Below are 24413 nucleotides of genomic sequence, written 5' to 3' on the forward strand. Positions count from 1 at the left end.
TATATGGTAACTCAGTTACATCTATTCTGCATCGAACATTGTACATATGTCTATACTGAACACTGTGACCTCATTTTTTTTACTTCTAATTTACATGCTATACTATGTTATTTTATTTCATACTTATCTTGTCTTGCACAGTCTCTGGAGCGTAACAGTAAGAAGCATTTTGTATAAAAGTATTCTGTACTTCTGTATGACAACTATTAAAGAAACTTGAAACTACGTGGATATAACCACCCCCAAATTAAGAGCCAGAGCAAAGACAGACTGCACTGTATATTCACTTAAAAATATATTATAAATCTGAATACAGATGTTTTACTTCAATGTTTACAAACATTACCAATGTAAACAAACATTTTACAGCCACAAAAGAGCATTGTGTATCCTAACTATATTTTGGTGTTGGGGTTACCTTTTTGTTGATATGTGAGATTACACGTGCCTTTAAGCATTCTAAAACAACATTTATGAAGGTCTATACTTCCAATAAAATAAAAACTGAGAAATCTCACAAGGCCAAACATAAATGTGTTACAGCTATGGTTGATTTTATTAGAAGTTGTTACAATTTTGGATTCTCCTGGCAACCTGAATATAGTGTTCAAGTTAGTAAAGGTACCTTTTTTGTATATTTTCAGCTATTTGTATAATTCCATGAAATGTATGGACCCCCCCACCCAAAATACATTACCTTCTTTGATAGGCAGCTTGATGTGACAGGCAGACATCCCTTCTTATGCAAGCAGTTTGAAAGACAGTGCTCCTGGGGTCCAAAATTGTTAGGTTAAAACTGCCTGGTTGTCTTCATTGATGACTGACAGGCATGACAAAGGACACAGGGCCAGTTCTGAATAGTTTCTTTAATCTTGAGATTTTCTTTAGCTGGTAACCCTAGCAACATTTTCCAGCAGCTGAAATAACGTTTCACTACATCCACACCATGACAAGGCAAACCCCATTGTATAATATGGGACCTGAGCATATGTGATCAATATTTTCTTTATCAATATTCTAAGGGTGTCAAAATGTGCACATTTGAAAAAAGTCAAAATTACAATTGCTTGTAGGCTACACATACTGTGATTTAAATCTATGGTTCTCAACAAGAGCCCCAAATTGGCACAAATTAGACATGGGTCCAATACCGTGCTCTATGTACTCACTCGTAAAACTACTCCGATACAACCCCAGCCGATAACACTTTACAGCAATGTGACATTAACCTCTTGTCAGTTGAGTGAAAACACAACATTGAATCTTAAAATGTCTGCAACAGCGTCATGTTGTATATCGAAATTATTATGTCAGAAAGTGAAACATCAAATGAAAATAAAACATGCTTCCAGTCATTATAGTGATGCGGCATAGCTCAACATATCAAACCAATTGTTAATTTTGTGATAAAAGCACCAAATTTGGCAGATGTGTTGATAGATATATTGGGAACAAAAGTGGATATTGGGGCGTTACAAACTAGCACCCTGGTGGCCGTGGCAGGCATTTTTCAAAATGGCCACCAGCGCTTGGTCAAACTTTCTTATCACATTGGATTTGCATGCAATAATGGATATAATCTAGATCCCACTAACCCTGAGAACCAAATAAAATACTCACTCACCATTCTAAGGACATTTACAAAATAATTGGTAATTTTATTATATTATTATTATTAATATATTATATTAACCTGTTAAGCCCTAGCTCTAAATTCTGGTCTTGATATCTAGGGACATCTATGGATCTCATGGAATGTATTCCCAGTGTCAGAAATATTGTGTCTGTTACTAGGCTTGAGTAAATTGTGATGAAACAAAGGAGAATATAAATTATGATTTTTCTTTGCATCTTTGACAGTGAATAACACCATGCAAAAAATGACCAGACATGGAAAACTGCCACTGAGCTTGTTCAGCACCTTCTTGAGATCATGTGTACAAAAAGTCTAAGCAAATGAATAAAGGGAATATGATTAAACAGAAGGTTTTGTAGATACAGTACTGAATGCTTCCATCCAGACACATGCAATTTGAAATATTATTATAGAATATAGAATACCAGGCCTATAAATTACCTTATTATAGCCAACTCGCACATCTATGGATCGGGCCAAATCTCCTCTTTCAAATGGCAAAGGTCAATTTGGATTTAGTATCTCCAGGCGTGCGGCAAGAACCGTGAATGAAAACTACTGTAAATACAGTCCGTTTATTTCTTTTGAGACAGGTCCGTAATTTTGGATCGGATTGCAACACGCATTGTTGCTAAACGTTCACAGAAGGTAGACACACTAACTGCGCTCCAATCTATGCCAATAACGTTCCGTTTTGTGATAGATAATCCAGAGAAATAAGATAAATAAAGAAAATTCATACACAAGTGATTTGCTTGCAGGAAGCTGGAATCGGCTAGGTAATGAAATTTTTCGAAATTTCAACGCTCATTGAGAGCTCTGGATGCCCTCTCCTCATATGACTACAAAACGCATAGTGATGTGAATTCAAAATGGTGGATATAATATCAAATTATGAACACATTCCATGAACTAAAATCTCACTAATAACACTTTATCTATTGGTAAACAAACGTATTGTTGAAAATATACACTATGACCGCTGTTTTGACAGGATTAGGGTCTTTACTCTTGGCTACATTTAAAGAAAAAAAACGCAACATTATGTCATACAGTCTGGAGAGATTGATTTATGACGTGATGTCATCTGCCGCTCGGGCTAAAGAGGTTATTACTATATAGTGGCGTGAATCAGTAAAACAGTTCTCGTAGCAGGCTGTTATTTCCTGCAACTTAAAGACGTAATTTCAATATTATAGCATACTAAAGTGCAAATGTTATTTATTTAAGTACAGTGTATGAGGTATAAGCTCCAAGCTTCCATTGCAAAAGCATGGCCACCAGCAGTCTCTGATGGAGCATCTCCACACCTTGGCCCCATGCAGCCATGAAGAAGCAGATAATGGTATGCTACTTACTGCATGTATCACAAGCTGCACTGCATGGCCACCACCAATTGCTCATTCACACTGGTGTTGTGGTCTTGGCTGTGTTTGCCATAACACAACTACCAGCTGGTTGTGAACTGTGGCTAGCATTCGGAACTGGCAAAAGCTTTCGCTACTTGGCAGCCCACCAAATAGCTGCGTGCCTCGGACCAGAGATGTCATGTGCCCTTCCAATGGTCCATGCTTTGACAGGTTGTGACACTGTATCCAGTTTTGCTGGACACGGAAAGAAGGCAGCATGGTCAACATAGAAGTCACTGCCGGACCTGACAGATGCACTACTGATGCTGGCAAATGGACCAACGGAGATCTCAGATGATGCAATGAACATTATTGAGAAGTTTGTCATACTTCTATTTGACAGAACCAGCACCTGCACCAAGGTGGACCAGGCAAAAAGGAAACTCTTTCCACAGCAAATCCCGCCTACCCGAGCTGCTCTGGTGGAGCATGTCAAGAGAGCAGTCTACCGGGGTGGTCACATCTGGGGGAAGACACTGCTTCCAGACCCGGTGCTGCCATTGATTGATTGATTGATTGATTGATTGAAAATTTGATTAACAGATTGCAGAATGGGTACAATACAGTACGGCTCAATACACACAATTGTTATACAGATATATATCATGACATTTATGACATACAAGATATACAAATATACAGTACTGTTTAACAGAGATCATAAAAGAACATATATACATTTGAGGGGGAAGAAACTGTACATTAGGAGGGGTTTTGGGTGGGTGGGTTTGGACATTTCAGCCTCCCGTAGGTGCTCTTTGAGGGCGGTTTTGAAGGTGGGTAGGGATTCACATTCCTTTACGTCTGTGGGTAGGGCGTTCCACATTGTTGTGGCATAATTGCAAAACGTGTTTAGTCCCTTGTTTGAGCCGAATCTGGGTTGAACATGATTTGTGGAACTCCCATCACCAATTGGCTGGGGGTGGCTGAAGACAGAAGAAATGTATGAGCCCCACTGGACAACATTGCCACAAGCACCACAATCCTGCCACGAGCTGATCTCTTGTGGCTACAAGAGTTGTTGCAAAAAGTGCTGCAGGTGCAAGAAGGCTGCACTTCAGTGCACAGGCCTCTGCTTCTGTGATGGAGAATGTGCCAGTTGAACCCTGTAATTGCTACAGTTTAATTGGGCAATAGGCCTATCACCATTTTGTGTGTGGGGGGGGGATACAAAGGGAAATGTTTGATACTGTTTTGTAAATGGTTGTATAATTGTTGAAATATATATATAAAAGATGTATGTATATAGAAGTTATAAAACATGGAAACAATAGCTTTGGTGGCCAAAGTGTTCTATGCCACAGCCATTTTTGGAAATGGTTACCATGGTCACCAGAATGCCAATCTGCAATGCCACAATATCCATATATTTTCTAAATATATTAAGCTAAATATGTGCTTTTATCACAAATTGAACAATAGGTTAGCTATGCCGCACCACTATCCGGATGTTTCCGGATGGTTCCGGATGTTTCCGGAATGTTCTGGAATGTTCCGGAATGTTTCCGGATGGGGGAATGTTCCGGATGTTTCCGGAATGTTCCGGATGGTTCCGGGTTGGTTCCGGAATGTTCCGGATGGTTCCGGAATGTTCCGGATGTTTCTGGATGGTTCCCGATGTTTGCGGAATGTTCCGGAATGTTCCGGATGTTTCTGGATGGTTCCTGCAGAATGTTCCGGAATGTTCCGGATGTTTCCGGAATGTTCCAGATGGTTCCGGAATGTTCCGGATGGTTCCTTTACGGCTGTGGGTAGGGCGTTCCACATTGTTGTGGCATAATTGCAAAACGTGTTTAGTCCCTTGTTTGAGCCGAATCTGGGTTGAACATGATTTGTGGAACTCCCATCACCAATTGGCTGGGGGTGGCTGAAGACAGAAGAAATGTATGAGCCCCACTGGACAACATTGCCACAAGCACCACAATCCTGCCACGAGCTGATCTCTTGTGGCTACAAGAGTTGTTGCAAAAAGTGCTGCAGGTGCAAGAAGGCTGCACTTCAGTGCACAGGCCTCTGCTTCTGTGATGGAGAATGTGCCAGTTGAACCCTGTAATTGCTACAGTTTAATTGGGCAATAGGCCTATCACCATTTTGTGTGTGGGGGGGGGGGGGATACAAAGGGAAATGTTTGATACCGTTTTGTAAATGGTTGTATAATTGTTGAAATATATATATAAAAGATGCATGTATATAGAAGTTATAAAACATGGAAACAATAGCTTTGGTGGCCAAAGTGTTCTATGCCAGTAACCACTGGCAGCCATTTTTGGAAATGGTTACCATGGTCACCAGAATGCCAATCTGCAATGCCCCAATATCCATATCTTTTCTAAATATATTAAGCTAAATATGTACCAAATTTGGTGCTTTTATCACAAATTGAACAATAGGTTAGCTATGCCGCACCACTATTAGAACTGTGATGGTATTAATAAATACTCATATGGGTACTCTGTATCAGCAAGTACTCAAATGTAAGTACTTGCAGAAGTCTCATCTCAAGAGACCCCTGAGAAGATTTGTTGTTAGATATAAGTTCATAATTCTATAGGTGGAGAGTGTGAAATGCTATGAAATTATACTGTAGTCATTTATATTCTGTAATTTGACTAACTTCTATAACAGGACAGTGAAAAGCTGTGATCATTATAGTCCTTATATTCTGTCATTTGGCTAACTTTCTGCAGACCCTCAAGGACCCCCAGACCACACTGAGAATCAATTTCAATAAACGGGTGACCAAAACAGAGGCTAACAACTAATCCATAAAAGTACTCCTTTTCTTCGGTTACTGTAGGCTCCTTCACGTTTGCATTTAGTAACGGAATGTGCACTAAGAACATGGCTCAACAAGTTTACAGCCTAAATACAATGTTAAGTCCACTTCAATCATGAAGGGTAAATGTAGATGGTGAGGAGACAAGTTATGATTTTTTTGCCTAGATACATGGATATGGCAGTAGTTTCCTAATGTCCTTTGCATACTAGAACAGCAATTTTCACCTAGTCATCGCATTTCATTAAAACTATCCGCATTTCATTTACATCCTAGTTTCTTAAACGATGAGTTAGGAGTCAGGACTCAAAACGGGTTGTGGATCTTATTCCAGTGAGTCCCAACATACAAGCAATATGAGATTATAGTTGGAATTAGATTGGGTTCCAGGACAGGGACTCGTAGTTGAAAGAAACTATGACATACCTTGTAAAACAGAATCCAAAATTCTCCCTAGTCAGAAACCTTAATTTTGTCGGAAAGGGCGGGTGTTTTTATGCACCATATATAGTAAATGCACTTTTATGAAATTCAGAAGTTTGGCCAATGTTCAAATATCTTGGCATTAAGGGATAGTTCCGATTTTCAAAACTAGCCACATTTACCAATGATCAGTAGAGCCCCTTCTCAGCACAAACCATGGCGTCTCTCATACTAGTTCTAGCTAGTTGGCCACAAACTAATGTAAAGTCAACGGGACAAGCGCCCGTCTGTACAAGCCAACTTGAGGCTCACTGAAATGTACTCCATTGCACACAAGTAGATTTCAGGCAGCTTTAACAAACCGCTCGACCTCAATCCACTTTGGATTGGTTTGTGGCTAAACAGCTGAAGCTAGTAGGACATCATCATTGGCAAGTGAGGAATAGGACTACAAAGATCAGAACCATCCCTATATATAAAAAAAATATAAAGGTTTTTAATCTCATTGTCATGCTCTATGGCATTTAGCATCTTCAGGTTAAGAGTGATTGTGAACAGAAGAAAGTACTTAAAGGGGAACTCTTATAAATGGCCTTTTTGAGTGTTTAGCATTGTTTCCTAGCTATGTGAACTTATATTAATATGATCTATGTCTCAAAATTCTCATATTGGCGCATTCTTCCAATTCTCCTCTCACAATATTCACCCTCACTGAACTGAGTCGTTTGAAAATGTGCCTATATGTGATGTCATATAGTCACTGCTGCATGTTAATGTTCAGGGGGGCCGGCACCGTGCCGTGGTTTAGGAGCCCAGGCTCAAAACAGCTCGAGATCTTGAGGTAGAAAAATGCTGTTTTTGAGGACTCGATTAGAAATACAAAACAATGAATAAAAAAAATATATATATTACAGAGGTGTTCCATAGACTCTCAGGAATTGTGTAAAAGTGCCCAAATAGTGAAAGAAATAGTAAAATAGTTCCCCTTTAACTGCACCATGGATTACAGACCAAGGTTAGAAGAAATCTGCATGACAAACTGAGCAAAATATCTGTAAGAAATAAAACGACCACTCAAGATTCCATCTTCAAGGCAATTGTTCCCCTTTTATTCAAATCAGTCATTTATTCATTCATAATTTTGAATTAACAAAAACCGATGGGATGTTCTTGAAAAAACAAAAACAAAACAAATTCAAAAGAAACTTCTAAGGCAAGTCACAAATGCAGCAACAAGTTTTTGGGAAGGAAGGTGAAGGGGGTGGGGGTCAATTGCATCGAACCTCCATCGACAGGAATGTTGAATGGCAGAGGAAGGGGGGGGGGGGGTAGGATGAAGGTGGGGGGCGGGTCTGGCAAGGTTAAAGAGCGGTTCGTGTTCACAGTTGTCCACAGTCGACGATTGTGATTTTGACCTTGGTCTTTCCGCTTTGGGAACCATAACCCTCCACTTTTGTCAGCACATCCAGGCCCTTAGTCACTTGGCCGAACACCACGTGCTTGCCATCCAGCCTGCAAGACAATAGACTGTTAAACACAAGCATACGCTCGAGATAAAAGCTGACTAAATTAAGTCTTTGCCGAGTTGTATGGTCAACAACTAGTCCCATCACCAACTTGGTACTTGTGAACATCCTTAGTGATGCCCACAGGTTTTACAGAGTTGTTGGAACTTAAAAAAATTATCAAATTAAAATCACTTAATGTGATCCATGTTTTAATGTAAAGCTTCAGTGTAAAAACATTTGGAATGATGACTATGCAGAATCAAATCATAGTCAATTATGTGACACATGCGTGTCATTTAGTAGACTACAAGGTCCTCGTCGCTGGCCCAAGTGGCACGAGGACTATGGAGTCACTGTAAAAGGCTGGGAGCGTGCGTTAAATCCTCACCAGGCGGTCTTGGCTGTGCACATGAAGAACTGTGAACCATTGGTGTTAGGTCCGGCGTTGGCCATGGACAGAATACCAGCAGTGGTGTGCTTCAGGGTGAAGTTCTCGTCAGCGAACTTGTTGCCATAGATAGACTTGCCACCAGTTCCGTTGTGGTTGGTGAAGTCGCCACCCTGGTGGTGCAGGGAAGAAGGAGGGGGTTATTTTTGTTAGCAAATATATATATAATAGGGATGTCCGATATTATCAGCAAATATCGGTTCTCATTTTTTTTTTTACATTTCTATAACTTTATTTACCCAGGCAAGCAAGTAAGAACAAATTCTGATTTTATTTATTGTCAAAAGTATGCATAATGTTGTGTTAATTCCACAACAAGAGATATGTAATGTTAATGACCTGAAATTATAAAAAAAAATGGGGGGGGAACCCTGCATATATCGGTATCGGAAATTAAGAGTTGGACAATATCGGTATAGGTAAAAAAGCCAATATCGAGCATCCCTAATATATATATATTTTTTTTTAAAGAAAAGAACCACCACATACAAAATGTGAACAAGGTAATTATGAAAGCCACTAATTTCCATTGCAGTCCTCCTGTTAGTGACACTCAATATCTGAAGAACATTTGACAAACTGACAATTCAGTGGCATTGCATTAAAATCATGTCAGATATCAAAAACCCATAGTCAGAAAATGCAAATACTCCACCGCAAGGGGACACAGGAAGAGGACGTAGGTGGTTTAGTGAAGTGCACCAAAATGGGATAAGAATTGTTGGAATTTTTCTACTCATGCAAGATGAAGTTCATGAAGTATCCAGTCAAGTATCCCTATTTTAAGAACAGTCTGCTCACCTGGCACATGAAGTCGGGGATGACACGGTGGAAAGTAGAGTCCTTGTAGCCGAAACCCTTCTCCCCAGTACAGAGAGCACGGAAGTTCTCAGCAGTCTTTGGCACAACGTCGGCCCTCAGCTGTTGGGACAGACAAAATTACCGCACACAAAATTCAGTTCAATTATCTCTTGGCAACCTGAAATATCCACAATTTGGCAGTACATCTCAATGTACGATTCCAGGGGTGGAAGGTATAGAGGGCACCATTTCTCCACAAAACAGGCAGTTATTGTAACCTCTTAACAAGCGCCCCAAAATTGGCAATTTTAGTTCGTTTGAGGACTGCATACTTTTTTTGCAAACCAAAACACCATACTTTATGCACATGCATGAGCCTGGTCTCTTTTGAAAGAACATTCTGAAGTTTCTGATCCCAGAAAGAAAATTCACTTTTAGTGCTAATGAAATAAGAGTAACATAGGTCTGAACTTGAGTTTGGTCAACCGTGTACAAAAGAATAGCTCATTCGGCGGTTTCTCTCCTCCCGTTTTCCACCTAGATCCCAGATTCGTACATCCTCAGTTGGGGTATCATTGGAAAGCCACTCATTGGCTACAACCATTTTCGAGATCGCCAAATGATTGACGGAATTAGAGCCCCAGGAGTCGGGAGTGGTACTTTGCACAAGCCTCAAATATCAGCATGAGAACCACTGAGCGGATTTTGTCACCTGAAAGGGCTATTGACAGGCAACAAATGGAGCTTTAATTCGATTGGGCAAATCGTCCTAAACGTCCTAAAAAGGGCCTTAACAAGGTTAAGACTTAATTACCATGTTAAAAAATATATAAAAAAGGCACACATTTCTGAGCATGTTCCATTAATACATTTATTCAGTAAAGACATGGTTGTAGTTTTTATAAATACACTATTCAACCATTACCAGTCTCCCCCTACCGCTTTTGAGGCTTAGAGCAATACATAAATAAAATAAGATAGGATAACAAAGAACTGGTGTACAGCATAAACCCAAATGAAATAAAATAGGGCAATAATTATAAAGCAACTGTATTACAAATGGCAGTTTCAAATAAGAAAGCGTTTGTTCTTATTACTTGAATCTCAAGTTGTAAATGTTCAAAGTAATGAGTTTTTTGGAAACATCTCAGAAATGTTCCCACTGTATAACACATCCTAAGACGATTTCCACGTGCAACAGACTTTTTCCACTAGTGGATACAGTGTTGTGCCTCTAGGCTCACAGCCAGACTGCCGTTATCAAAGTAATGCACTTTGCACTGTGATGCAAGGCTTATGGCATCACATGTACCACAACTACATCAATGGTGGGCCCCAATGCATGTCCAAGCCCTGGAAAGTTTAAAACTATATAATGTAAACTATACAATGCACAATTGCTCTTACAACAACATGTGGGCCTGTAGCGGATACAAAGCGAAACTGTTAAATACTGTGGTTCCAAAGTGCACAACATATGCGTTTTAAATATTAAAGACTAAGAGACTGCAGCACTTTTAATGCCATCCTCATGACAAATTACAAGAAAAAAGGAACATAGTCATTCTTCACTGGGGGTGTGTGGTAGTAGAAGGTCCTGCTGAGGTGCAGCAGCTCCTGAAGAATTATCTGCACTGCATGCACCACAGCAGCGTTACCATGCGTGTCAAGCATGGAGGGGTGGAGGTGTCATGATGGCGGTGCCGCAGTTGGGACCGTGTGTGCGCGCGCAGCTGTGTGGATGTGTGAAGAGGGTGTGGGTTGCAGTTGCAGGCATTAGTGCTGAGCACAGATGTACAGGCCCAGCTCCATACTGCACCTGCTTTAGCTCACCAACATGGCACAGTAACTAGAGCTGTGGCTTCTAGAAAATCACACCATACGCATGGGCTTTGGGGTGGCATGTCAGGGAAATTAGATTAAGATTCACACCTATGATGTGACTGCATTTCAGAATCCAATGGTCTGAATGTTTAGTACAGTTATATGATTTACCAAGACTGGTTTCTATACCAATTATAGAGCTAATAGAATAAATGCTGCATTGGAACCACAGCTACAGCAAACAAAATGGCTGGACCCACCATCATGCTAGCAAGTTCGGTTACCAGGAATCAATGGAATCTAGTTGAATTAGTCAAGTAGTGTATATGCCAACGAATGTCTTGTTATGCTCGACGAGCTAGTCTATAGTTACGCGATATCGCCATCGAGTTTCCTAGGCTACATCCGAGTAAGAAACACGAAAAAAAAACCCGCAGCCGCATGGAACTTTCCAGAAACATTTCTCATCCATAATGAGAATCGGTGTACAACACAGCTTGATAGCTTCCATGATAGGCAGCCGTACGTCCAGTCATTTAGCTACAAACTAGCGGCCAAAAATCCAGTGCTGAATTAGTAATAGGTAACGTTATAGAACCAAATAGTAGAAATCCATCCTCAACTTCTAACTGAACAACTATTTGACTGACGAGTGGGCGCCGGGGCGAGGAGACAAAGAGCGGCGCGGCCTCTAGCTCGACGAGCAGCGCGTTCATTCATTCAGACACTCTATCTACATGGCTTTCTGGGCCAATTTTAACACAAATTGCGGCTCAATTTCAATGTGGCACCGTTAAAAATAGCGATTAATTAAACTCAGTTAACGTTAGTTAGGGCCGGGGTCGAGGTAACGTGTATCAGTCCCGTTTCTAGTAACGTCCCGCATTACAACAAGTACCAGTTAGCTTTACACACCGTCTGGGCCATGTTGACGTGGGGTCATCATCATATGAACCTATAATGAAGAACGTTACAGTGGACATAATGCTCGAGTTGGCCCATAGTCCCGCTTGTGACCAAACATGGCACGATATCAGGATGAGCTTGCGGAAATAACGCCTCAGGTTCAAGTTACTGGCTGTAAGTAACGCTATGCCATATTATTCACGCAGACCATGCAGCCAATAGAGCGAATTCAGAATAAACCTATATAACAAACAGTGGTATAACTTAAAAGTCGCGCCAGCTTGCTTTATGAACAGGGTTATCTCTGTGATGGTTTGAAAGTAGTTCATGCAGCTTTCAGTTAGTGTCGCTAGAATCATTAAACACGTGCAGCACACGGCTTCTTCAGGACTCAGGAGACTATCAGCTGAACTTCATTACAATGTGCTGAGGGAAATTAAGTTAACGTTTAACTACAGCGACATCGTGCTAACACAAAGAATGCTGCACGAATGACAATAATGAAGACAAAAGTAACTTAACGTTGTTCTCTGAATCTGCATCCTGCCTTACCTCCATTTCTATCCGACCAACTAAAGTTGAGCCAGCGTTGATGTCGAAGAAGACTTTTGGGTTCGCCATGTCGCTAGTTGGGGTTGGAGAAGACGAGCAGACTGGAGAGAGTTTTCCGGCAGATTCTACCGCAAGGAACCGAAAAAGATGGAGGAGCTTGAATTAATTTTATATAGAGAGCCGGAGGCCGGTCTAAAATCCGAGGGAATCAAATGAGAGCCACTTTGTTTGATTGAGGTGTGAGTCAACGAATCATAAGCTACTTCAGCCAAAAAAGCTCCCGCCCATGTCTCTGGAAATGGAAAGGGTGTGTTTTAGTATGTTTCTGCACTGTCCCGGATAGACGGAGTCTAACATTTCAGGCTTGGTCGTTGGTTCAAGAAACATACAACGCCTGTTTTCAGCGTAAAGGGTAAGAAAACCCGACGCTCCCCAAGCTAGGAACAGCGCGCGGCCAATAGAGGTGATACTGTGGAGGTCTTGCAATCAGGGCGCGGCCGTGGATTCTCTCCGTGTAAAGAAACCAGAGGAAACTTTTATTCTGATCCAATTGAACGAAGATTTAAAAAGTACACTGTGTTCTGATGATGCACCCAACAAAAACAGAATTTCCGATTAATATTAGACTATAGGCTGCCTGGTCTCGTCACCTGGACATAAAGCTCTTCTCCCTCGAATCAAGTCCTGTGATAGCCTACAATAAATTGGATAATCTCCCTTCATTAACCATTTCTAAGATTTTCATTTTAATTAGTGTTAACAAGACAGCTAATGAATGAATGAAAACTTTATTTAACAGATTGCAGAATGGGTAATACAGTACGGCTCAATACATACAATTGTTAAGGGGATGCAGACCTGAGAAAGACGTTTGTCTTGTTTCCATCAGGGTCCCCCATTTTCAATTCATATAGACATTTATGACATACACAACATACATGACATTTATGGCATAGGGACATATAGGTATTTAGTACTGATACATTTGTGACATAAACGGTATTCAAATATACAGTACTGTTACCCCTAGATCCTGACAGAGTATATACATATGATGGGGAGGGGACTGTACATTAGGAGGGGGTGAGTGGGTGGGAGAGAAATATACATACGGCGGGGAGGGAATATCTATTAGGAGGTGGTGGGGGTTTTGGGCATTTACGGTGGCCAGTTTTGAATTGCAGCCTCCCGTAGGTGCTCTTTAAGATCGGTTTTGAATGTGGGCAGGGATTCACATTCCTTTACAGCTTTGGGTAGGGCATTCCACATTGTTGTGGCATAATTGCGAAACGTGTTTAGTCCCTTGTTTGAGCCGAATCTGGGTTTAACATGATTTGTGGAGCTTCCTCTGGTGTAGTGGTTGTGGTATTCACTGACCTTTGGGAAGTATTTTGACATGTACATGGGCACCCCGGTCGTATAGTGTATCTTGTAGACCAGGCCCATTGCAAGTTGCTGTACTCTGTCGTCTACTCTAAGCCATCCTAGGTTGTCAAAGTGGGCAGGGGTGAGGTGGGTTCTGGGGTTCAGGTCAAGTAGTAGTCTGACCAGTTTGTTTTGTGATGTTTGTAATTTTGTTTTAAGCGCCTTTGAGGTGCTTTGGTACCATGAGGTGCACGCATAGTCATAGTACCCTTGAATGAGTGCTCCTGCCAGAGTCTTCAGGGTATTCTTGTTTACCAGAGAGGAGATCCGGTACAAGAATCTAGTTCGTTGGTTGACTTTTTTTATTACATTGGATGCCATTTTGTCACAGGAAAGATTTGCCTCTAGGATGGATCCCAGGTAGGTAATTTCGTCTTTCCTTGTGACAATATTGTCACCCACTGTAACTGAGAAGCCGTCGGTCTTGCTGAGTTTGTTATTTGAACCGAAGAGAATGGACTCTGTTTTGCCCATGTGTAATGATAGTTTGTTATCAGCGAGCCATATGCAGATTTTGCCTAGTTCCGAGCTGAGGGTTTTTTCAACCTGCAACTTGTTCTTGTCAGAGACCAGCAGGGCTGAGTCGTCCGCAAACAGGAACAAGTTGCAGTCACAGGCTGACGACATGTCATTTGCATAAATTAGGAAGAGTAGCGGTCCTAGTATGCTTCCTTGTGGAACACCACAGCTCACTGTGAGGGGGGGGGGATAGAGTACCGTTTACCTCTACCACCTGTTCTCTCCTCTCCAGGTAGGATTGCATCCAGCTCACTGATAAGCTATCAAAACCAATTGCTTTTAGCTTGTCCATCAGAATGGAGTGATTGACAGTGTCGAAGGCCTTTTGTAGGTCCAGCATGACCATGCCACAGTATTTGCCCACGTCCACCTCTTGTTTGATGTGGTCGTTCAAATAGAGGAGGCATGTGTCAGTGGAGTGGGACGTTCTGAAGCCAGATTGGAATTCGTAGATTAGATTTTTTTCCGCCAGGTACTTTTCGACCTGTTCGTAGACTATTTTCTCCATGACTTTCGAGATGGAGGTAAGAATAGAAACAGGGCGGTAGTTGCCTGGGTCTAATTTGCTGCCCTTTTTGTGCAGAGGGGTCACTCTTGCAATTTTGAAGTCCTTGGGGACGTGCCCCTGTTTTATAGAGAGGTTTATTATGTGTGTGATGACTGGGGTGATGGCGGCTGCTGCGTCTCTGAGGAATTTGGAGGGGATGTTGTCATGGCCAGTGGCCTTGTTAGGTTGGAGGGCGCTCAATTTTTTGAGTACCTCATCGGTTGTTACCATTTCAAGTTTGAAGTCGTCTTTGTGGACCCCTAGGTTTTTGTAGTATGCTACTATGTGTTCTACCCCATAATGCCCTGAGTGGGAGGGTAGTTTGTTTACCAGTGTTGTGGCTATGTTTGTGAAGAAGATGTTTAAGTAATTGGCTACATCCAGCTTGTCTGTGATGAGCGTGTTGTCCGTCTTTATGTTTATGTTTGAGAATCTGGTTTTAAGTTTTTTACTGCAGCCTAGTTGATTATTGAGTAATTTCCAAAGTTCGCAGGGTTTGTTTTTGTTTTCCTCAGTTTTGTCGTTGATGAAATTTCTTTTTGCGGTTCTGATCATGGTGTTTACGTCATTTCTTAGTCTGTTTCTTTGAGTTTTTAGTTCAACCACGTGGGCTTGGAGTTCACTGTTTGAGCTTTTGGAAAGCTTTGTCTGACTTTTATGAATAATTGTAAGCAATGCCCCAATACATGCGATAGTAGGCTTTTAGTTCACATATCATAGTTGACCCATTATAATTAGATACGTCTTCATGTTCTACTGAGGAAATGATTGCAAACCTTACATCTTATCAAACATAATGAGTTTCATGAGTCTTGTGCTATCTAAGTTCCCCATGCCCAGTGCAGTTAACTGGCCTATGAAACTCATTTGTATACGATGTGCAACCGTTTCCTCAGTATAACATGAAGACACATCTGATTATACTGTGAGTGTGAGCTTCCTGTTTTGGAAAATGACGTATCATAGCTAGTTTTTGAAAAAACGGCCTGTTAATTTCATATGCATGTAGTGTCCCCTATTCCCATGCTTTTGTTGTTCTTTTTGCATAGGGTACCACAGGGCTAAAATCCGCCCATAAGGAAGTTGTTCTTTTTCGGACACAACATAAATACATACACTAAAATATTTGCCACAGAATTACAGAAAATCTTGGGAACAGAGATCCTTCCTAATGTACCAGAGGTGGAACAGTGCTACAGATTGGGGACCCGTTCCATTGGCAATAACGCTAAGCCCAGAGTGGTATTGGTTATCCTGCGCCAAGTCAGAATAAAAGAAATGATCATTCGTGAAACTCACAGGATGAAAGGCAATCTGAAATACATGGATGTACCAATACACTGCTTTGAAGATTATTGTCGTGATGTAGTGGACCTGCGTGCCAAGTTCAAGACGGTGATGTCTCAACTATATCTGGAGAAATACAGACCCATATTAACATACCCCGCAATACTTCGCATTGTCGATAGAAAAGGAGCAAGGGTTTTCCTCAACTCGCCTGAAGATGCAGCCAAATACTTGTCTGCACAACACGCAGAATAGTGTATAAATGGCCTTTTAATCTCTGTTATGCAAGGTCACCATATAGTACAATCTTTAATGAACCGAGGATTTGGGACAGAGAGACCTACGTGCTCAGAGTTAGTGAATGCTTTCCCCGTCGGGTTTATATTATTGCGGACATATTGGATTCAAGATTGGAACACTACAGAACATACTGGAACATTCAAACAATGTATAAACGACATATTGGAATAATCTAGAACATCTAGAGCATTCTTTGATATAGGGAACATTCTGGAATAACAGCAATACGTGGTCAGTCACTCTACCAGAAGCCCCTCGGGGGAATAATCAACAGATCTATATGCAGAACCACAGAACCATCATAGCAGCGGCCGGCTGAAAGATCATTCTACACAACGATCATCGCCCACCCCGGTCAGGGGAAATGCTGCATATACGTATTTAAAAGCTGTTTTTTATTAATTGGAAATATTTCTACTACTTCTCCAATTTATACTTTAGATGTTTAAGCATAGCAATGCTCTTTTAAGATCTAAGTTAATGTTCTCTTCCTTTTACTTGTTTTTTTTTCATCCGTTTTCTCTGATTTATTATATGATTCAATACCTCCATATTATTCATGGGTTACTATAAATTACACAAGTTCATATAAAATGTAAGTGATTAGGGCATGACAAATTAAGCTTATTTTTGGTCTTTATTTTTATTTTTATCTTATTTAAATTTTTATTTTACGGGAAAGTGGCCAAGCCACAGTCGACATTCTACTTATGGTAGAATTTAGAGTGTTAGATCCTATGGTATACATAGGAATGTTAAGGATAATTGGATCATTCTGGGATATCCGGTGGTGCAAGGGAGGGAGTCATACGCAAAGGTTGTGTTCATGGAACACAATCCTGTACGACTCTCGGTGGGAGGGAAGGGTAGGGGATTTTTATTTGTATATATGTATGTTTTTAAGCTCGGCTCTCAACGGGACCTCACTAGTGGGAAGTATATCTATTACTGCCTCGCACTCTAGAAGCATTACCAAAAATTACAATACAACATGTATAGATTATGGCTAGTTTGAATATAATGATATGGAACACCGGGGGAATAAATAACCAACTCAAACGCAAAAGCGTGCTCACACTGATGAAAAAAGAACATGTGGACATTGCTCTGCTAAGCGAAACGCACATTCTAGAGAAAGACATAGATAAATTAGCGGACAACACATACCATAATATTAGTCACTCTTCTATTGGTACGAGAACTCGGGGTGTAGCCATAGTCGTTAAACGTAAGTTGAATATTGTACTAAAGGGAGTATGGTCTGATGTAGAAGGTCGGATAACTATAGCTAAGATTGAACATAAGAACAGGAAAATAGCGTTGGTAGCGGTATACGCCCCAAATTTGTACGAAGAAGATTTCTTCACTACACTAACCAATGCAATGTTAGACATTCCCGATTACTCATTTATAATAGGTGCGGATTTTAATGCCATCTGGAACCCAAGGATGGACAAATCTTACCTCGCCTTTTCCAGCGAACAAAAAAACTCATCGAAGGCATTAAAGGATTGGTCGAAGATTACAGGTGTAAATGACTTATGGCGGTTACTTAATCCCACAACCCGAAAGTACTCTTGTCGATCTGTGAGACATAATACACTATCCAGAATAGATTATGTCTTTGCATCACAGAGACTATTTGATAATTATGAAGTGGAAATGATACCCAACGCACTATCAGATCACTGTTATTTACTCCTTAAAGGTACATTTGGTATACTATCCTCCCGAGCCCCAAGATGGCGATTTAACTCGTTGCTGCTTAATAACAAGGAATTCATTACACAACTCAAAGAAGCTCTTATAGTATTCCAACGGGAGAATGCAAACTTGGTGCAAGACCCCAGAATAATATGGATGTCGGTAAAGGGAAAGATCAAAGATTTCACGGATAGCTTTTCCTCCAAAATGCGCAAGAATCAATGCACAAAACTGGCTGAGCTGGAAACGCTTTACTCAACGTTATTTAATTCTCTAAAATACAACAACTCAACTCGACTAGAGAATCAAGTCAACGTACTAAAAATAGAGATCAATGCCATATACAGACAACAATCGGAAATACAAATACGCAGCACAAGACAACAGCAGTACTCCCATGGTTCCAAACCCAGCCACCTATTAGCCATGCGATTAAGAATTAATGCAAAATTTGCAGATATAACTACCATTAGAGCACAACAAGTACTTGTAACAGATCCTGTAAAAATAAACGATACATTCAAAGAATTCTACTCCGACTTATATAAATCAGAAACGACCTTCGATCAAAACAAAATGGACACATTTCTTAATCAAATTATTCTCCCTAAACTTTCAGAGGATGATGCTAAACAGTTAGAAACACCGATCACACTAGAGGAACTCAAGAAGGCCATAACCGCAATGCAAAGTGGTAAGGCTCCTGGAATAGACGGTTTCCCATCAGAAATGTACCTTTCTTGTTGGGACATAATTGGCCCCTTATTACTAAATATGATCTTATACTCAGTCAAGGAGGGGAACTTCCATAAGAATGACAATATTGCACTCATAACTGTGAGGTTTCTGTCCTTGCTTTCTCACTCGTTCTGTTCCTTTAACCACCCTCGCCTTGTTTTCATTCATTTTTTCTGTCAAGTATTTCAATTCCCTCGTTCACACGTTTCTCCCCGTTGACGTCATCTGAGACGTCGCTGATTGGTTCTCTCACTTCCCCACGCTTGTCAATCACATTCCCCAGCTGTCACTGCTTTTCAATCAATCGATCCCTCATTATTTATACCCCGTTTTCCCCACCCTAAGTTGTTGGATCGTCTTGATTTGTCGCTGGATGTTTTTCCCCGTTGCTGCTGTTTCACTGTGCTGTTCTCCAGGAATTCCTAGAAGCCTTCGCTTGGATACCTGCTCCGTGGCGCGCGCTCGCCTCCTCTGTTGTTCCTGTTCCTTTTACGCAGCTCGTCTGGGTGAGTTTTCTAGATTGACTGTCTTGACCTATTTCCGATTTTCGTGTGTAACCTTTACACTGAAGTCTACCACCTTTTTGTCAAACAGTCACTCACCCAGCCATTATCGATTTTTGCTCTTTCCTTTATGGAATAATATTTTTTGGGATCTTCCACCTCCCTCTGTGTGTTTGCTCACGCCGAAGATATTATTTCACATTTGGACAGTGTTTGGATTTTTGCTCACTGTGTGTTTACACGAAGATATTATTTCACATTTGGACAGTGTTTGGATTTTTGCTCACTGTGTGTTTACATGAAGATATTCACTTGGGCTGTTTTTGGAATATTGCACATCACTGTGTTGTTAACACGAAGAATATTACACCCTGTCCTCCTGCTCGTTTCAAGTCTGCTCTGTCACTGACTCGTTCCCTCTCCCTCTCTCGGTCTTGCACAACATCTGAGAGATCCGCCGTGAGAATTCTGCAGAGCGGTACAGAGGTCTGCTCCTGCTTCCCAAGACTACCCTTCCGGGAGAAGCTGCAGAGCAGCAGAACTTAGCCCCTTGTTCATTGTACCTGTTCTTGTTGACCTGCTTTCCCTGTTTCACTTATTCTTATTACCAAATAAACAAGCCCTCGTATTTGGCAACTCTGAATCCTACTCTCTTGTGTCGTTAGCGTTTGGGGTCGGTGTCAAACCATAACATTAACAGTCCTCCTTAAAAAAGACAAAGACCCCAACGAGTGCGGTAGTTATAGACCTTTAAGCCTCCTCGGAACCGATATCAAACTGTACTCTAAGGTATTAGCCATCAGATTACAAAAGCATATGACGTCTTTAGTTCACCCGGACCAAACTGGCTTCATAGGAGACCGCCTGATCACTGAAAACATAAGACGAATACTGCACGTACTTGATGCCGACAAGGAGGACACCATACCTAAGGCGATGCTGTCCCTGGATGCTATGAAAGCCTTTGACAGGCTGGAATGGTCGTATCTATGAGCAGTACTAGAAAGGATGGGGTTAGGAAAAGGATTCATCGATATGATTAAAGTATTATACAAAGACCCATCGGCCATGATTACAACAGGCACAATCATCTCCAAAATCTTTCCGGTATCACGCTCAGCCAGACAGGGTTGTCCTCTTAGTCCCGGACTGTTCAATCTATCATTAGAGCCTTTAGCACAATATATAAGACAATCCCAATCCATAGAACCAATCGTAATCAAGGGCACACAACAAAAAATTAGTTTATATGCGGACGATGTAATATTGTTCATGCAAAACCCCAACACCACATTGCCTCATCTGCTCAAGTTGATTGAGGACTTTGGTGATTTATCGGGATTTAAGATAAATTGGCCGAAGTCGGCTTTCCTTCCACTTAACACCCCTGCAAAAAAAGATACAACCCTCCCAGGAGAGATACCGATGGTAAAACATTTCAGATGCTTGGGAGTGGAAATATTCCCCACCATAAGACAAACGGTGAAGCACAACTACACAAAAATCCAAAACAAAATCAAAGACGACCTTGATAGATGGGCAAAACTTAAAAACACAGTACAAGCACGGATATCAATAGTTAAGATGGATGTACTACCTAGAATCAACTTCTTCAGTTCAATGCTACCGTTACCCCCTCCAGAGGGTTACTGGAAAAGATTACACTCCTCCACATACAAATTTATTTGGAATAACAAACCACCACGTATAAAAAGATCCACCACACAGAGAAATAAAGCAGATGGTGGCATGGCATTTCCAGATTTTTTCCTATATTTTAAGGCGTACACATTAAGTCCATTGACAACATGGTTTGACCCCAAGCATTAGTATCCTGGAGAAAATTAGAAGAAAACATAGTAGCCCCACATAGACTGAAGGACATAGCATACACTAAACTACCAATCAAGCACTGTGAACGAAAATTTGGCCCCATAATTACTCATGCGATCCGGATATGGCGTGAATCACAAAAAAAAAATCCTAACCCACAAAAATGGCACAATCATACTCCCTTATTCAATAACAATGCACTCTTAATTGGAAAACGACCTATAAGATTCCATATATGGGAAGAGCAAGGCATACACTCATTAGGGGATGTTTTTAACAAACAGGGTTTTTGTAGTGATAAAGAAATACGCAAAAAATTTAATCTCACCAAGTCCACATGGCTTTTTTACAAACAGTTAGAGCTATGTTTGAAGTCTCACGGTGTTCCATTAGACAGACCAATTGAACACCACAGATACCACAAATTCTTCTACAAAAGAGAGACATCGAGAGGTTTTGTTTCAGAATTTTATCATCAATTACTAACGTCCTCGTATGAAACCCTCCAACTAGACTCTGTCTGGAGGAGGGATATACCAGACCTGGAAAATGACTTTGATTGGCAAGGAGCCTGGGCAAATGTCCGACTTACATCAAGGAACCCGGATCATCAACAAATCAATCTTAACTATATTCACAGGACATACTTGACTCCTATAAGACTGTGCCGAATGGGGCTTAAACAAGACTCCAAATGCTCCCAATGTACAAATGGGGACGAAGGGACATTTATGCACATGTATTGGGACTGCTCACCAGTTAAGGCATTCTGGAAAGATGTGACCCAACAAATATCAAAACTCGTATCTTGGAATATACCTGTACACCCCTCGGTATTACTATTGAATGATGTTTTTGAGTTTGCAGTGAATCCACAGCTAAAGAGATTGGTTTTATCGGGTATCACAGTAGCTAAAAAGCTGATCGCATCACGCTGGTTTCAACCGGAAAAAATGTGCCGTAAAGTTTGGTTTCTTACATATCTCGATGTAATTTACCATGAAATATCTACAGCAAGAATTCTGGGTCTCAATGAATCCAAAATGTCAATGTGGTTAGAAGTGGTGGAGAGAATAAAAGCTAGCTTATAATGGTAGTGTCTGGTTAGGTGCGAGGGATAGTGGAGGTACTTCTCAAGGTGGGGTCCGGGAGGGGGGGGTTCGAGCTGGAGCATATGTGTGTAGGTTTTTTAGATAACAGGTATTAGGGGTATATCTTATATAAGACAACTAACTAAAATGTGATCTCATTGGATGTGCCCTGACAATTAATGCTTGTATATCTTATCGTGTGTTGTCATGTTTGTTTATATGTTTGTTTAAAAAATAATAAAAAAATAAAATACAAAAAAAATATTGAAGGGGGGCCTTTAGCCTGTAGATGGTCCAGATGATGATGATGATACATTACAGTATACTTACAAGTTGCAAATCATTATGATGCCACAGTAAGTGGTATACATCATCTGAAAGCATGAAGATTAATTTGAGATGCAGTCATAAAGTCATACATCTAAACATTGTATTTTGATTAGACACCCATTACAATTTTGAAAGTTTAGAGTATATGGGCTTATAGGACATTATGATCAAAGTGTGTGATACCATTTCCATGCTATGTTATGGCTCATATTGTTGCAGTAATTATGGGGTTAATACCATTTGTTACATAGATCTGGTACAAAATGTAACCATTTTGACCACTCAAAGAATTTATAAACATGTCCCCTTCAAAATACCACATCAAGACAATAAGAACCTTTGACATTTGGAGATTTCTATAAGAATTGCATTTTTCGTTTGGCTTTGGGCCGTGGGGCCCCGGGTTCGGGGTCTCGGGAGTCGGAGTGTCATTGAGGTGTGGTGCTCTGGTTCCCTGGGATGCTGGACTCTGGGTTCTCATGGGCCGGGAGCCGTGGCTGTCGGGGCTGGCTGGGGGCTTGGGATGCTCCGCTTTATGTGCGGTGGGCCTGTGATCTATGGGGGTCTTGTTTTTGGGTTGGATAGCAGGGGTGTTCTGGTCTGCTGAACTTCAGACAGTGGCTCGGGAGGTAGAGCAGTCGTCTGGCAATCCGGAGGTTCCCGGTTCAATTCCCGCTCCTCTCGGGCAGCGTGTTGATGTGTCCTTGAGCAAGACACTTAACCCCTAATTGCTCCAGATGAGCAGGTTGGCACCTTGCATGGTTGCCTCCATGTGTGTGTGAGTGAATGGGTAAAATGTGAGTAACAAATTATAAAGCGCTTTGGATAAAAGTGCTATATAAAAAAGCAGCCATTTACCATATGGTTGTATGCATTGCATATATATATTTTTCTTCTTTTTTAATATATTTAATTTATTATTATAATTGATTGATTTAATAAAATTTTACTTAATTTAATTGTCTTGTCATTATTATTATTATTATTATTATTATTATTATTATTATTATTATTATTATTATTATTATTATTATTATTATTATTATTATTATTATTATTATTATTATTATTATTATTATTATTATTATTATTATTATTATTACTGTCCTGTCTTATTTCATGTAAATAAAGAAAAATTTGATCACAAAAAATTATTGCATTTCTCTGCGATTGGATGGTGAGCACTTCTGTTCTAGAAATTGCTCAGAAACCCCCCTTATAGTCAATAAACCATACATCTTCTGAATGCCCGAGGTCAAGTTAAAAAATAAAAATAAAAAATTATGAATGAAATGGCCACTATGGGGATTAACATCATCACATATAAATACAATTGGGCTCATTTGGTCCATAGGAGTCTCAGATTTTCCAGTCACATAAAGTGGGCATTTATGTAAAAGGGGGACTCATGGCAACCCATAGATAGAACCCATTTCATTCCGATATCTTGAGGTGAGAGGTCAAGGAATGTATTTTCTTAATTTAAAGGTGCTATAGATAACATTCAGCCACAAGATGTCGTGGATTCCACGTGGGGAAATGGGAAATGGAGAGGGGTGCAGCTGCAGTACAGCACTTGGGGACCAACAACTCCAGTTCTAATGTGCCTTGGTCAAGGGCAATGGTAGGAGTATGTAGCTAGCAAATGCCTTGCATGCCTTTTATGTTGTGGGAGAAAACCCAATTGTGTTTGTAGGGACGACAGACCTCGGAGGTGCCGCTGCTGGGAATCTAACCCGGGTCTCTGCAGTGGTAGGCGAATGCTAAGACCTCTACACTACCCAGCCACTCCCTGCAATCTTTTTAAAATGACAAAATATTAGATCAATTTAGCTTTAAAGTTTTGGTGGAAT

At 40.7% G+C, this 24413-nt stretch overlaps 1 protein-coding gene across 1 annotated transcript; it reads right to left on the reverse strand.

Annotated features, from left to right (window-relative positions):
- Positions 1-7324: 7324 nt before the first annotated feature.
- Positions 7325-12443, reverse strand: ppiaa (peptidylprolyl isomerase Aa (cyclophilin A)). The gene is made up of 4 exons (XM_084320181.1): positions 12284-12443; positions 9002-9121; positions 8141-8313; positions 7325-7756 (listed from the first exon to the last, which is right to left on the reverse strand). Exons 1-4 carry the CDS (start codon positions 12350-12352, stop codon positions 7624-7626), a joined length of 495 nt encoding a protein of 164 aa, XP_084176307.1. The 5' UTR covers positions 12353-12443; the 3' UTR covers positions 7325-7623.
- Between the last annotated feature and the right edge of the window lie 11970 nt (positions 12444-24413).

The sequence above is a fragment of the Notolepis coatsorum genome, assembly GCF_963971535.1.
Source record: "Notolepis coatsorum genome assembly, chromosome: 1".
Lineage (NCBI taxonomy): Eukaryota > Metazoa > Chordata > Actinopteri > Aulopiformes > Paralepididae > Notolepis > Notolepis coatsorum.